Below are 12,030 nucleotides of genomic sequence, written 5' to 3'. Positions count from 1 at the left end.
ATATTTCCCAATGATCAGGTTTTCTGGCTTTATATGGAAGTGTTTTGTTTGTATGTCTAACTAATTGTAGTACGTAATAGACAATTTAGAGTTCAAATTCCTGTAAGTTGCTAGTCCTTCCTCTTATTTTTCCCAAAGAAAATCCTTTATGCCTCAAGTTATGAAATTGTTTTCTTTCATTTTCTTTTTGTCTTTGGATTTATGACATACTGTTTATTTTCCTTTGTCTGCAGCTGAAGATGCCTTCTTATCTGCCATTATAAATTACACAAATAGCTCGACAGTTCATTTTAAGCTGTCACCAACATATGTTTTGTATATGACATGTCGGTATGTATTGTCCAGCCAATACAGACCTGACATCACTCCTGCTGAGCGTACTCACAAAGTCATTGCAATAGTCAACAAAATGGTGAACATGATGGAAGGAGTGATACAGGTGAGTTACTCTGTCAAAATCTGTCAAGGGAAGTACCTACAGTTTGTTGATAATCGAGCAAACTTCTTAGCCTTTTTCTTAGTCTGACTGTTAACAGTAGTTGATTAAAACCTGCATTGTCTGCCCTTATGAAGGGCAGTCACTGCTTTTATGCTAGTGAATAATGTCAGTAGTAAGAACTCTCTCCTGAGCAATGTGGGAAGTTAGGGAGTGGCTGTTGCTCTGAAGATTGTTTCAGGAAACAAGAGGTGACTCTTTTCTAGAAGGTAAGATCTTTGCAAACATTTCTGGCTGTGAACCCTCGTAAAACAAGTTGGATCGGCTTATTAAAGAATACTGTATAGGTAGCACTTGTTTGCACTGATTGATACTTGAACATGTTAAAAGAATCGTGACTTTTAAATTCTGACCCTGTCACTTTTACAACTTCTGTAACCACAAAAATGGTTGGATGTCTTGAACACAAAACTGGACATAAAACTTGGACATCTTGAACCAAGCTGACACAATTGCTTTGTAAAGAGAAATACAAGTTCTCAAATGTTCCAATGTATTACATGTAGTCTAACACTCTTGCTACTATATGTGTGAGATTCCTACAGAATCACACAGGAATTCTGTTTTGTGTAAAAATGCAGGATAAGATCCACTGGGCTGTCTATGATATTAGACAGTACCTTGCATTGATAAAACAGACTGGTCATTTTCTCAAAAAGGAATGCTAGTTCATGTGTCCTCAGTAATTAATTAATTAAACTTCTTTGTCTGCAGGTTTTTCTCAGAAGAAAAATTGAAATCTGTTTCTATATTTATTAAAACACGTGTTTGTTGCGAATAGTGCTGCCAGAGTAGCAGCAAGGACCCTGCTGCACTAAGTGCGGTACAGGCATAATGAATGTGTCAGTCCTGCCTTAGGGAATTTACAATGCAAGTGTTACACAACAGCTTGATAAGGGAGAGTAGGAAATTAAACAACAGGAGTGGCACGAAGCTCACAGCAAACCAAAATTGTTCAGGTTTTGGAAGGATTTAGTGGAGTTTTCAGCAAGGGAATGTTAGCTCTAGACCTGTGTAATCTTATGCAGCAGGCTCCCACCTTTCACAAGAAACATCCAGAGGAAATGCTGGTGTTGAGGACAATTTGCAATAAGAAAGTAACATTTTCCTTCTGTGTGCATTCCAAAGTTGATCAGGGACTGAACAGCAGTTTGCTTCTGAAGTGATGAACTAGTATGTTGCTTTGAATCTTGATTTCACAGTCAATGGATATTTCATTAAATTGAAATGGTATCAAAGATTAATGTCAAGCTCTTTTATTAAAAAAAAATTAAAATCTGTCTGTGTAAGAGAAGAGACTGTGATTGTAGGGGAGAACTGGCAAGAGCCTGCATGTAAGCAATTCAGCAGCTAGAATGGAGAGTAAGCAGAGAGAAGTAGGCTTCAAATATAAACTGGAAGTTACAGGTCTGAATCAAAGAAAGTCAGTTTATAGAACTAATGTATATCAGTTATAATGGACCTAAAAAGACTTGTAGTGACAGAGGCAGGTACAGTGAGAAAGCAGATTAAAAAAAAATGTCCTTTGTGAAAGGCCATTTCTACAGCCTTATAACTTCAGCTGAAATCTAATCTCCAAACACATCAGCAAGGAAGCAGTTTTTGTGGTTTGTGAAAGATGTTGCCTAGTTGCATGAAATTAACTGAAAGTAGTCAGAGATTGCATAAAAATTGGAGGAGGTTCATTCAAATGTCATGGTGAAAAGAGCCAGAGGAAAGGGGGGAAAAATAGATGTGGGACAAAAGAGAAACTTGAGTGAATTTCACAGTTAATGGGCTGAAGGCAAAGAAATACATTGATTCTAGGGACCAGTAAAATGTCTTTAGCTTTGACCTGCCTTAGTGGAGCAGAAACAGTACAAACGTAACTAAGTCAAATTACTTCATCTAAGGTGTAACATAAGTGTTTGCATTTATGGCTGTCACAGTTAAATTGCCATCTAATAAGTTGTATCACAATAGCTTTTTTGTGTGTCTCAAGTGTAAAGTGTTCTTGCACTGAAGGGGATCTGATAGTGTGAGAGACACAAAAAACAAATGAGATGCAGAGAGAGGCACCCGAAACAGGAGTGAGAAGGTACACAAACTCCTGTGCTGTACTGTGCAGTAAATTAATGCCTGAGATCTTAATTTTGCCTGCCTGGAATCAGAAAGCTATTAAGTCTCTTTGTGAAGTTACTCAAGAAGGTTTGCTAACAAATTAAATTTGTGACTTCATATATCGAAATATTATAGATGACTTTGTATGAGATAAGTATAAAATAGGAGAGATCTATTATAAGGCTCAGTACTTTCAATAAAAAAGCAGGACTAGAAATTTAGTTAATATTAAAAAGCTCTTTTTTGTATCTTTTTTTTTCCCAAATCATTCTGTGGCATTTTTCATTCTTTTTAAATTTTAGCATTTGTTTGTAGAAGGAGCATTTCCTTTTGTTCTGTGCCAACACATCTTCAGTCAGTTAAGAATGCTTTGTTGGAAGGGGAGAGGAAATAAAAAAGCAGCAATTTGGTGTTTTGAGCTCTGACTAAAATTAAAATAGTAACACCTCAAATATTTGCATCTAAGCTCACTGTGTTGCAGGTGGGGGAGAGTGATCTGAACAGAAAGCAAAAAATAATTAAGAGCTCAGTTCTAAATAATCAGACTAACATCTAGTGGGTTCTTTTTTTTCTTTTAACTCAGTGTAGCTATATATTTACCAACATTTAAGAAACTTATTATGGTATTTCATTTGGCTCTTCTGTTGTTTCAAACAATCTTTTTGTTCTTTAATTGAAAAGTCATGTATTAAATCTGTCCTAGGTGTTCTGTGTGTTTTGTTTGCTTTTGAATGTTGTTGTTTCGTTGGGTTTTTTTGTTTTGGATGCGGGGTTTCTGTTCCCTCTTTGTGTGTGTTTGCATATTGTGTCTATTGCAGTAGTGTGGGCAAATGGCTCCCAGGATCTGTTGTTTGGATGGCTGGTTACCCCATTGCCTGCAAAAATTTCTGCAAGGTTTCTCTGGGACACTGAGCATGGAATAACCAGTCTGGGATAGCAAATAAGGCATTAATTCCTTGAATTAATTGTAACATGTAGGCACTTCAAGTTCATAGCTGTTGTGCTACTGATCCTATTAAAATAATTAATTTTTTAGAAGGAGCTCAGTTGCACTGTAGCTACTGATTAATGCATCTGTGTATAACTGTGACCATGTGTTGTACCTTCATATTTAGTGTTTGATTTCTAAAGCTTTCATGATTGTTCACAAATTTCTTTCTTCTATTCTGTTTGATTTTCTTCGTCTGTTTTTCTCCAGGAGGTAGACCAGGTTGATCAGGTAGGATATATTTGCTGGGAACTGATCCTAGCTATGTTGGCTTAGCTCAGTTTCTCATGCTGCTTCCATATCAAAATACAATACTCAAACAGCTGGACTTGAACAGTTCATAACACTCATTCAGCAACTGGAACATGCAGTACTAAAATCCTTTTTTGACTTTGCAACTTCTACGGCATTCCATAATTTCTGCTTAACGCACTTCAATGTGGATATGAAATGACCAAAGTTCTTTTTCTTCCCTTTGTTTTCTTTTTTTGTTGTTTGTGGTTCCTATTCTTTGGATTTCATCTGAGGTTGCCTGGCCTGGCATTTGTGGTCGGGAGATGCTGAGATAGATCAGTACTTGATACTGAATCACGTGGTATCAAAGCCAGTGAGCGCAGTATCAGTGTGGCAGTGGGCAGTAGTGAATATGCGCTTAAAAGTGCACAGATTACCAGATACTGCATCTGTTAAGCTCTTAGCACTGTGTAATTTGAGGTTTACACTGTGGCTTTCATTGATGTGGCTATTGGCAATTTATTAGCATTTCATGTGTTGAGTGAACATGTTAAAATTGAACGTAGTAGTTACAGCAATTGCGGTATTACGTACAAACATTTTGCAAATATCTGGTATCTGAGAGATGTTTGGTGAAATGGGAAGAGGTACTGGTCTATCTTTTGAAGCCTTTTTAAGCTGCCGTGCTTTATCAGAAAATTATTTTCCTGTATTATTTCTTGCTTTTTGCCACTTACAGAAACAGAAGAATATTGCTGGGGCCCTTGCCTTTTGGATGGCAAATGCGTCTGAGCTACTCAATTTCATAAAGCAAGACAGAGATCTTAGCCGAATTACTGTGGATGCACAAGATGTTTTGGCACACTTGGTTCAAATGGCATTCAAGTAAGGCTATCAAACTTCTGTTTCAATTACCATTTTCTTTTCATTTCTGGGATTTATAGAACAACTTCACATTTCTGCCAAATTTTAGATATTGCAATAATATCTTTTGAGTATTGTTAAATACCTGAGAGGAAAACTTATAAGAATGGCCTAGACTTACTTCTTTAGATAGATGCCCTGTGTTATGAATATGGATCACTGAGTTGTGCATGAATTTTGTCTGTTAGATGATCTTGTGATTGTTAATGCTACCAATGATAACTTTAGGGAAATTTAGTTTGTGTTGATTACTTTATCTTAATTTAATGTGAAATTGTGAGGAAAGTTTAGTTTTGCTGTTAGGATGTAAATACATAGGCTTAAATATTTCTGGGTCTTTAAAGTAATGAATCTTATGCTCTTTAAGGCCTTCTGAATATAATCTACTTTCATAATTCTCATAAATAGCAATTTTCACAGTGGTTTTTTTTGCACAGATTTTTCTTAAAAAAGGAGGGACAGGTTTTGGTTTGCAGTAAAAATGAAGGTATACTTGCCAGCTCAGGCAATTACAATACTGATTAAAGGAAAAATTGAATGAAATAACCAAATGGGAAGGGAAACCTTCAGAGAAAAATGTCCTTAAATAAAGATAACAATATTGGCTGAGCACAGCATTAGTCTAAAAGAAAGGCTTCATTTTTGTTCACATGCAGATTTTTTCCTTCTCCCCAAGCCACTACTGAACAAGTATTTCACGGCAAATTTGCCAATCAGAAACTGATGTTTAGAGACATCCCAGTTCACCTTGGGTGACTTAAACCCAGCCTACTCCCACTTGTAAGATGACTGTTTTAAATACAGTATTTTCATTTTTCTGTAATATGAAATATGGTATTGTGTGCTCTTTTTATGCTGTGATGAGACTGGGAGAGCTAGCCATGGCTGAACAGTTTAGCTTTGAAGGGGCTGTGTTTCTCAGAAGAACAATATGTGTAGTTTGTGAAACCTTGTCATTGCTTTCTCAGCTTTCAAAAGGTTTCAGGGGAGCACCAGACCCCTTTGTACGGGTTCCCGCAAATTCCTTTTTTTTTCTGGTCAGTAAATTTTGGGCAGGTAGTGTATAGCAAGTAGCTATTTTGACAAAGTCTTTCAATTTTTATAGCATCTGTAAATCACCAGTTGTAAATGAAGCTGTACCTTTTCCCACATTCAGTGTCTTGAATTACAGTCTTAAAATAATTTCCTGCTACTTTAATTGGCCAGGTAGTCATCAAAGACAGAATATTGCTGTGTCCAGGAAGGAATGGTGCAGTATTTATCTCTCCACATTATGAGCTGTCTATATGCAAAAATATTATTGCATTTTAGTTGTGTGGATTTTCCGTAAGTATAGTGTAACATGGCACATTGCAAATACATGTATTAAACTTCTGGAGACCCCTGGAATATGGACTTAGAATGTAAATAAAAAAGCACAACTGAAGCATGAACAGAAAGAAGTGCTGTGAAAATGTCACTTGATGGTAATGAGTTACTCCAGGACTGGTTGAAATTGCCATGGATTTAATGTCTAGCAATTGTATTTCATTAAAAATGTTTTCAGTGAAATGAAGGGGGAGTTTTAGAAAGCCATGAAATATTTTCTTGTATACATATGTTTACAATCTGAATCATTTTAGTTCAGTTCTTAACAGAAAATATAAATTAGCAAAAACAGCGTTAAAGAGAATGTTTAATTATTTGAAGAGAAAGGATACTAAAACAGATTTTTATTTTGGGGTAGTTAAAGGTAGTTAAAGAGAACTAAAAGAATCAAAAAATTTCTCACACAAAGCCTTAGGGTCATTTCAGGATTTTGTGTATTTGGTCACAACATGAAATTTTTTTTAAGTACTACTCTTGCTAGATTTTAAAAGAAAGAAAAAATCTATTTCTATTTAGAAGAAATTATTTTTTTCAAACTTACGAAACCCAAGACTGGCCTGACAGCATCTCTTCGTGTAGCATACAACTGTCTCTCACCAGTGTAGTAGCAATACTGCATGTAAATATTGCTTGTTCCTGGACAACCTAATTGTTTGTGCAGTGTTTCTAGGAAATTTATGGGAAAATTGGTCTCTCAGGCCTTTTAAAAAGTATTATTGGGTTTCCTATAATCACATTCATAGCACAGAAATTTCAGGAGTCTTATAATTTGACAGAACTCTTCTCTTTAGAACCTTTGTAATGAACACATAGAGGATTTAAAATTCACTTTTTTCGTTATTCCCTTCCAGGTACCTGGTTCATTGTCTGCAGTCAGAGCTTAATAACTACATGCCAGCATTCCTTGATGATCCAGAGGAAAATAATCCTCAGAGACCTAAAATAGGTTAGACTACTTGATCTCTGCTGAATTTTGGTCCCTTAAACCTGTATCCTCCTTGTACCAGGGATTCTGAAACTGGATGCTGTGCTCCAGATGCAGTCTCACAATGCTAAATGCATAGGAAGGATTGCTTCCCTCTCTCCTTTCTGCTACCTGCACTGCTGCTGACTCAAGAGCTAAGTGTGCAACTGGATACCTTTCAAGCAATGACATCCTGTTCAATCACATTCAACTTGATGCATGCTAGGATCTCTCCATAATTTTCATCAGGGTTGTTTTCTGTTCAGGTGGCACCTGTCTTGTGCTGTTGCACAGATTTACTCTGTCCCACGTGCAGTTTACTTAGACCTTCATGAAATCCCTGTCAGGCCATTTCTCCAGCCTAATGAGGCCCTTCTGAAAAATGCTGCTGCTCTTTAGCATATCAGTATTTTGCCTCCTCGTGGTATAATCTGTGAACTTGCTGAGAATATGCTCCATCACATTGCTCAGATAATGAGATAAGCCACTAATCTGTGATTGCCAACTGGACATTGTATCCACAAATCCACCAAGTCCTATTGTCCAACCATGTGTTGCCACCAGTTTATCTAGTCCTCACCTTGGCAGTTTCCTCCCATTACTGTAGAGATGTCATGGGAGAAGCTAATCAAGAGCCTCCCAGCTCTTGGGAGTGACAATGGGGTGTCCCAGCCCCACCTAAGGTCAGGCTGACTGGCCATGTAGATTCCTGCCAGGGTTCCCTGCTGCTGTGATACTTAAAACATGATGCTTGCCACCAGAGCACCCTGCTCAATGTGTATCACCCTGTGTCTGTAATCCTGGCTCGGTGACTGTGCTCAGACTTCTAATGCCTCGATAATTGAAGGAAAAGTGATCTGCAGAACAATTAAACAGAGCATTCTGTTGAACTAGGAAAATTTCATAGATACTATCTGGTACTTTAGGTATTAAGCTTTCTGTTCTTGCTTTTTCTCCTGCATTGAGCCTTTAAGGAAGACTGGCTAGGCACTGCTATGTTTGTAGTGCCTTGTACTGTTAGAGTATTTCTGGGGACACCAACCCAGAAAATGTAGCAAACTGATACTGGAATAAAAGCAGATGCTGTTCTTATTTCAGTTGTTTTTGAGCCGCATTATAGATTTCTTATACAGGTATTTTTTTCAGACACAATCCTGAGTTTCAATTCTAAAAAAAACTAATGGTTTCTTCAAAAGAGATTTCCAATTAAAAGTATTGCTTTAAAGAAGACCTGGAGATAAATGTGTTGCTTCCACTGGGAAGCATATGAGGATGTTTGCTCCTGGTGATGCTAATAGAAGTCCCTGTTGCTTGTTAGATAATATTGCAATGGAGTAATTGGAAAGTGGGATTTTGAAGTGTTTTAAAAATCTGTTGTATGAAAAGAAGGTGCATTCTATAGTTTTACTGCATCATACAATGCAAATAACTTCAGCTGAAATTTCTGAGTACAATTTGATACTTAGAAGAAGCTATGAAATAATTGAAATATGCATTTGAAACAGTAGAATATAAAGGTTGCATAGAAGAACAGAATATGAACTTGTTATAAAAACTAATAGAAAGATCAGTTTACTGAAGTGAGAATGTGATTTAAAAGTTGAGTATAGCCAGTTATTTACTTATATGATAAATATTTTCCCCAAGAATTTATTTTCATTTCAGGGGTTACATTCCACTTAGCATTTTAATGTTCCTCTATCTTTAAAATTATGGACCAGTAAGTGTATTTCTGAAAGACTATGTAATTAAATACATGTAGGTTCTTCATAGCATTCACCAGCCTGACTTGAGTGTCTTTGTGTTACTGCCTAAACCAGGTGTCCTCTGCAATTTGTGAATATGGGTGACTTATTCTTTTATCTCTGTAGATGATGTGCTGCACACCTTGACTGGAGCCATGTCCCTGTTGCGACGATGTAGAGTAAATGCTGCTCTGACCATACAGCTCTTCTCCCAGCTCTTTCATTTTATCAACATGTGGCTTTTTAACAGATTAGTTACAGCCCCAGATTCAGGGTTATGTTCGCATTACTGGGGAGCTATCATGCGCCAGCAGCTTGGCCACATTGAAGCCTGGGCAGAAAAACAAGGTTTAGAATTGGCTGCTGATTGCCACCTGAGCAGAATAGTACAGGTGAGTGTATTTGTGATTAACACTTTTTACATATTTGTATATTCAAAGACAATATTTCTTGTGCTGTGTTCCTAGAAAATAGCATGTGGACAAGTATAGCTCGAGTGAGTAAGTCCTGGAATGCTGAGGTAGCATTGAGGTAAAGACACAAAACATGTTTTCAGTATTGTAAATGTTTAAGTTACAAGTGAAATTAATAGTGAACATGGCTGTTAAATCTCCATTTATAAGACTGAACTGTAACTATACTGAACAGAGACGGGAAGAGCAACTGAAAATTGATATGCTTAATTTATGACAGATTTAGTATTAATTCATCTTTATTTAGTGTTTGTTTGGAAGGGGTCTATTGATGTTGCTTCTGTTACAAATCTGTCTTGCTTTCTCTTTTCCCGGATCTAAAGAACATTTAGACACAAAGCTTAAAGTTTTATTCTGGTTTGAATTTGTCATCTGGGACTTTTTTCTCCCCTGTAGGCAACCACATTGCTTACCATGGACAAATACTCACATGCAGATGTTCCAAATATTAACAGTACTTGCTTTAAGCTGAATTCTCTGCAGCTGCAAGCCTTGTTGCAGAATTATCACTGTGCTCCAGATGAACCACTCATCCCAACAGTAAGTCTCTTCTATCACTCATTGTCCAGTTTTAACATACTGGAGATAAAAAAACATTGGCTGTGAGTAGCTATCTTACCTTTGGTGGATGTACTTCACTGACTCAAGCAGGGTGTTAACAAGAATCTCTTACGCTGAGTTGGAAAGGACAGTACCATTCCATGTTGAACATATTCAGAGAGGTGTCACTGCATCTTACACCATTTGTAATGAAATACAGAAAGGTGCCATAAGAGAGAACTGAGCGCCTCTAAAATCTGGTTCTGCATAACCAGAAGGTACAAAGTGTGCTACTTTGTGGAAATCAAAGGAAAACATCAGAAACACTACGCTTTCTGACATGTAGGATCTTAAATTGAGGGATCTTAAATTCCTTCATACAAGCAGCAGACAGGTTGTCCTTTGATTAACATATTTGTACCTGGAATTTATATGTGTATATATGTATATGTCTTTTTTTCTTGATATTTAAGATGACTGACTACTCTAAATTTTATTCATGGCGAAATTCAAAAGACAGATGTGTTATTGCAGAATTGTAAAAAACACTCTTTGGTAAACTCGGATAGTTCACTGATCTCAAAAAAAAAAGGCAGAGGTAGTCTAATATTTATATAGCTGAGTGCATTGTCTACAGAGTCCATCTTTTATTAACTTTGGATACATTTGTTTATTAAGTCAGAAGCACAAATACAACAGCTCGCGTGGTGTTGGGAAAATGGGAGGAAGGACATGTAGCTTGGAGATGTTTTTATGTATTGGCTGCCAAACTAAAAAGTCTTTTGCTGAAGAATATAACCTATTTAACCTGTTTACACATAGGTAGAATTCCATAGTTGCTGGGGTTTTTATTATTATCATCATCATTACTACTACTACTAATAATAATAGTAATTAAAAACATGCACTGCAGGTTTGGAAAATATTGAAGTAAAAATAAGAGCTTCTTTCTCATTTGCTAATACAATTATCTATGGGATTTCATAAAATAAAGCACTGCCATGTACTGACTGTAAATAGCAGAGCTGAAGAAGTTGATTTTTCTTGCAATCTTAGCATCTTCTTAATGTAAGGCTTTTTAACTTAATAAAATTATCATTTTGTAGTAACAATGTTTTTCTGCCTTCTGTCCAGGAATTGATAGAGAATGTAGTAACTGTTGCAGAAAATACTGCAGATGAACTTGCTCGCAGCGATGGCCGAGAAGTTCAGCTGGAAGAGGATCCTGACTTACAGCTACCTTTTCTCTTACCAGAAGATGGTTATTCCTGTGATGTTGTCAGAAATGTTCCAAGTGGTTTGCAAGAATTTTTAGATCCACTCTGTCAAAGAGGTTAGTTCTTTTGTTAGTTCTGAATCTGGTGCATAAAAGCAATATTTTGTGGCCCTGGAGTTTTCTATGAGTTTGCAGTGTTTTTTAATTATGCTTCTGAGAAGCAGCAACTATAGAACTATAGGATTTTGTAGGTAGTAGCAAAGCCTATAATGGCATCTGAGATATGAGATTTGACATGCTAATGAACATAAAAAGATGAATACTATTTTATTTTAATTAATCCCTTGAGAAAATACCATGACTATATTGATGTTACTTTTTCCTTTAGGTTTTTGTAGACTAACACCTCATCCACGGTCACCAGGCACATGGACAATATATTTTGAAGGTGCAGATTATGAAAGTCACCTGTCCCACGAGAATGCTGAGCTCGTAAGTATTGATTCAGTGAATGATGACTGATTGCAGTCTTGGCAAGGCATTGAGTTTTATGTGATCAGTTTTAGTCCTTATTAGGAAGAATAGCCTTCATTTTTAAACATACAGTTCATTAGTGAAGTATTGCATTTAAGGAGCTGTTTGGAGATTTTTTTAAAGTCACTGTTTTTCTAGGCTGTAGCATGATTATAATTTTCACATAAGTAAACTTTATCATATTCCCCCAGTTTGAGAATAAACAGTGAAGAAATTTTTTCTAAAGACGAGCAATAATATATATGGATGTGGATCTATAACTTACGGAACTGCAAGCTGCTTTTATTTACAAATTGGCAGTTACCAACCAAATATTTAATATTAAGTTCTAGTCTGGTGCTTTTTCCTGAAAAAAAACCAAAACATCTTTAATTTTCCTTTATATCATACTTACTAAAAAGGGTCTTACTTCAGTGCAAGGTAAGGGTGTTTTGTTTTCTGTTGTAAG

The 12,030-nt window shown here is 36.4% G+C and overlaps 1 protein-coding gene across 26 annotated transcripts in view; it reads left to right on the top strand.

Moving 5' to 3' along the window:
• AFDN (afadin, adherens junction formation factor) overlaps nucleotides 1–12,030 on the top strand; it is a 116,072-nt gene that overhangs the window by 62,134 nt on the left and 41,908 nt on the right. For 18 of the 26 annotated variants that reach the window (XM_064414011.1, XM_064413999.1, XM_064414006.1 and 15 more), the window contains 8 exons: nucleotides 234–439; nucleotides 3,795–3,815; nucleotides 4,558–4,703; nucleotides 6,962–7,056; nucleotides 8,946–9,211; nucleotides 9,689–9,832; nucleotides 10,967–11,165; nucleotides 11,437–11,540. In XM_064414011.1, the coding sequence (XP_064270081.1) occupies nucleotides 234–439; nucleotides 3,795–3,815; nucleotides 4,558–4,703; nucleotides 6,962–7,056; nucleotides 8,946–9,211; nucleotides 9,689–9,832; nucleotides 10,967–11,165; nucleotides 11,437–11,540 (1,181 nt within the window). The remainder of the gene's footprint in view (nucleotides 1–233; nucleotides 440–3,794; nucleotides 3,816–4,557; nucleotides 4,704–6,961; nucleotides 7,057–8,945; nucleotides 9,212–9,688; nucleotides 9,833–10,966; nucleotides 11,166–11,436; nucleotides 11,541–12,030) is intronic. The other 8 variants (XM_064414014.1, XM_064414000.1, XM_064414009.1 and 5 more) reach the window with 1 other exon arrangement.

The sequence above is a fragment of the Passer domesticus genome, chromosome 3 (assembly GCF_036417665.1).
Source record: "Passer domesticus isolate bPasDom1 chromosome 3, bPasDom1.hap1, whole genome shotgun sequence".
NCBI classification, from domain to species: Eukaryota; Metazoa; Chordata; class Aves; order Passeriformes; family Passeridae; genus Passer; species Passer domesticus.
This window is presented reverse-complemented; position numbering and strand designations above follow the sequence as displayed.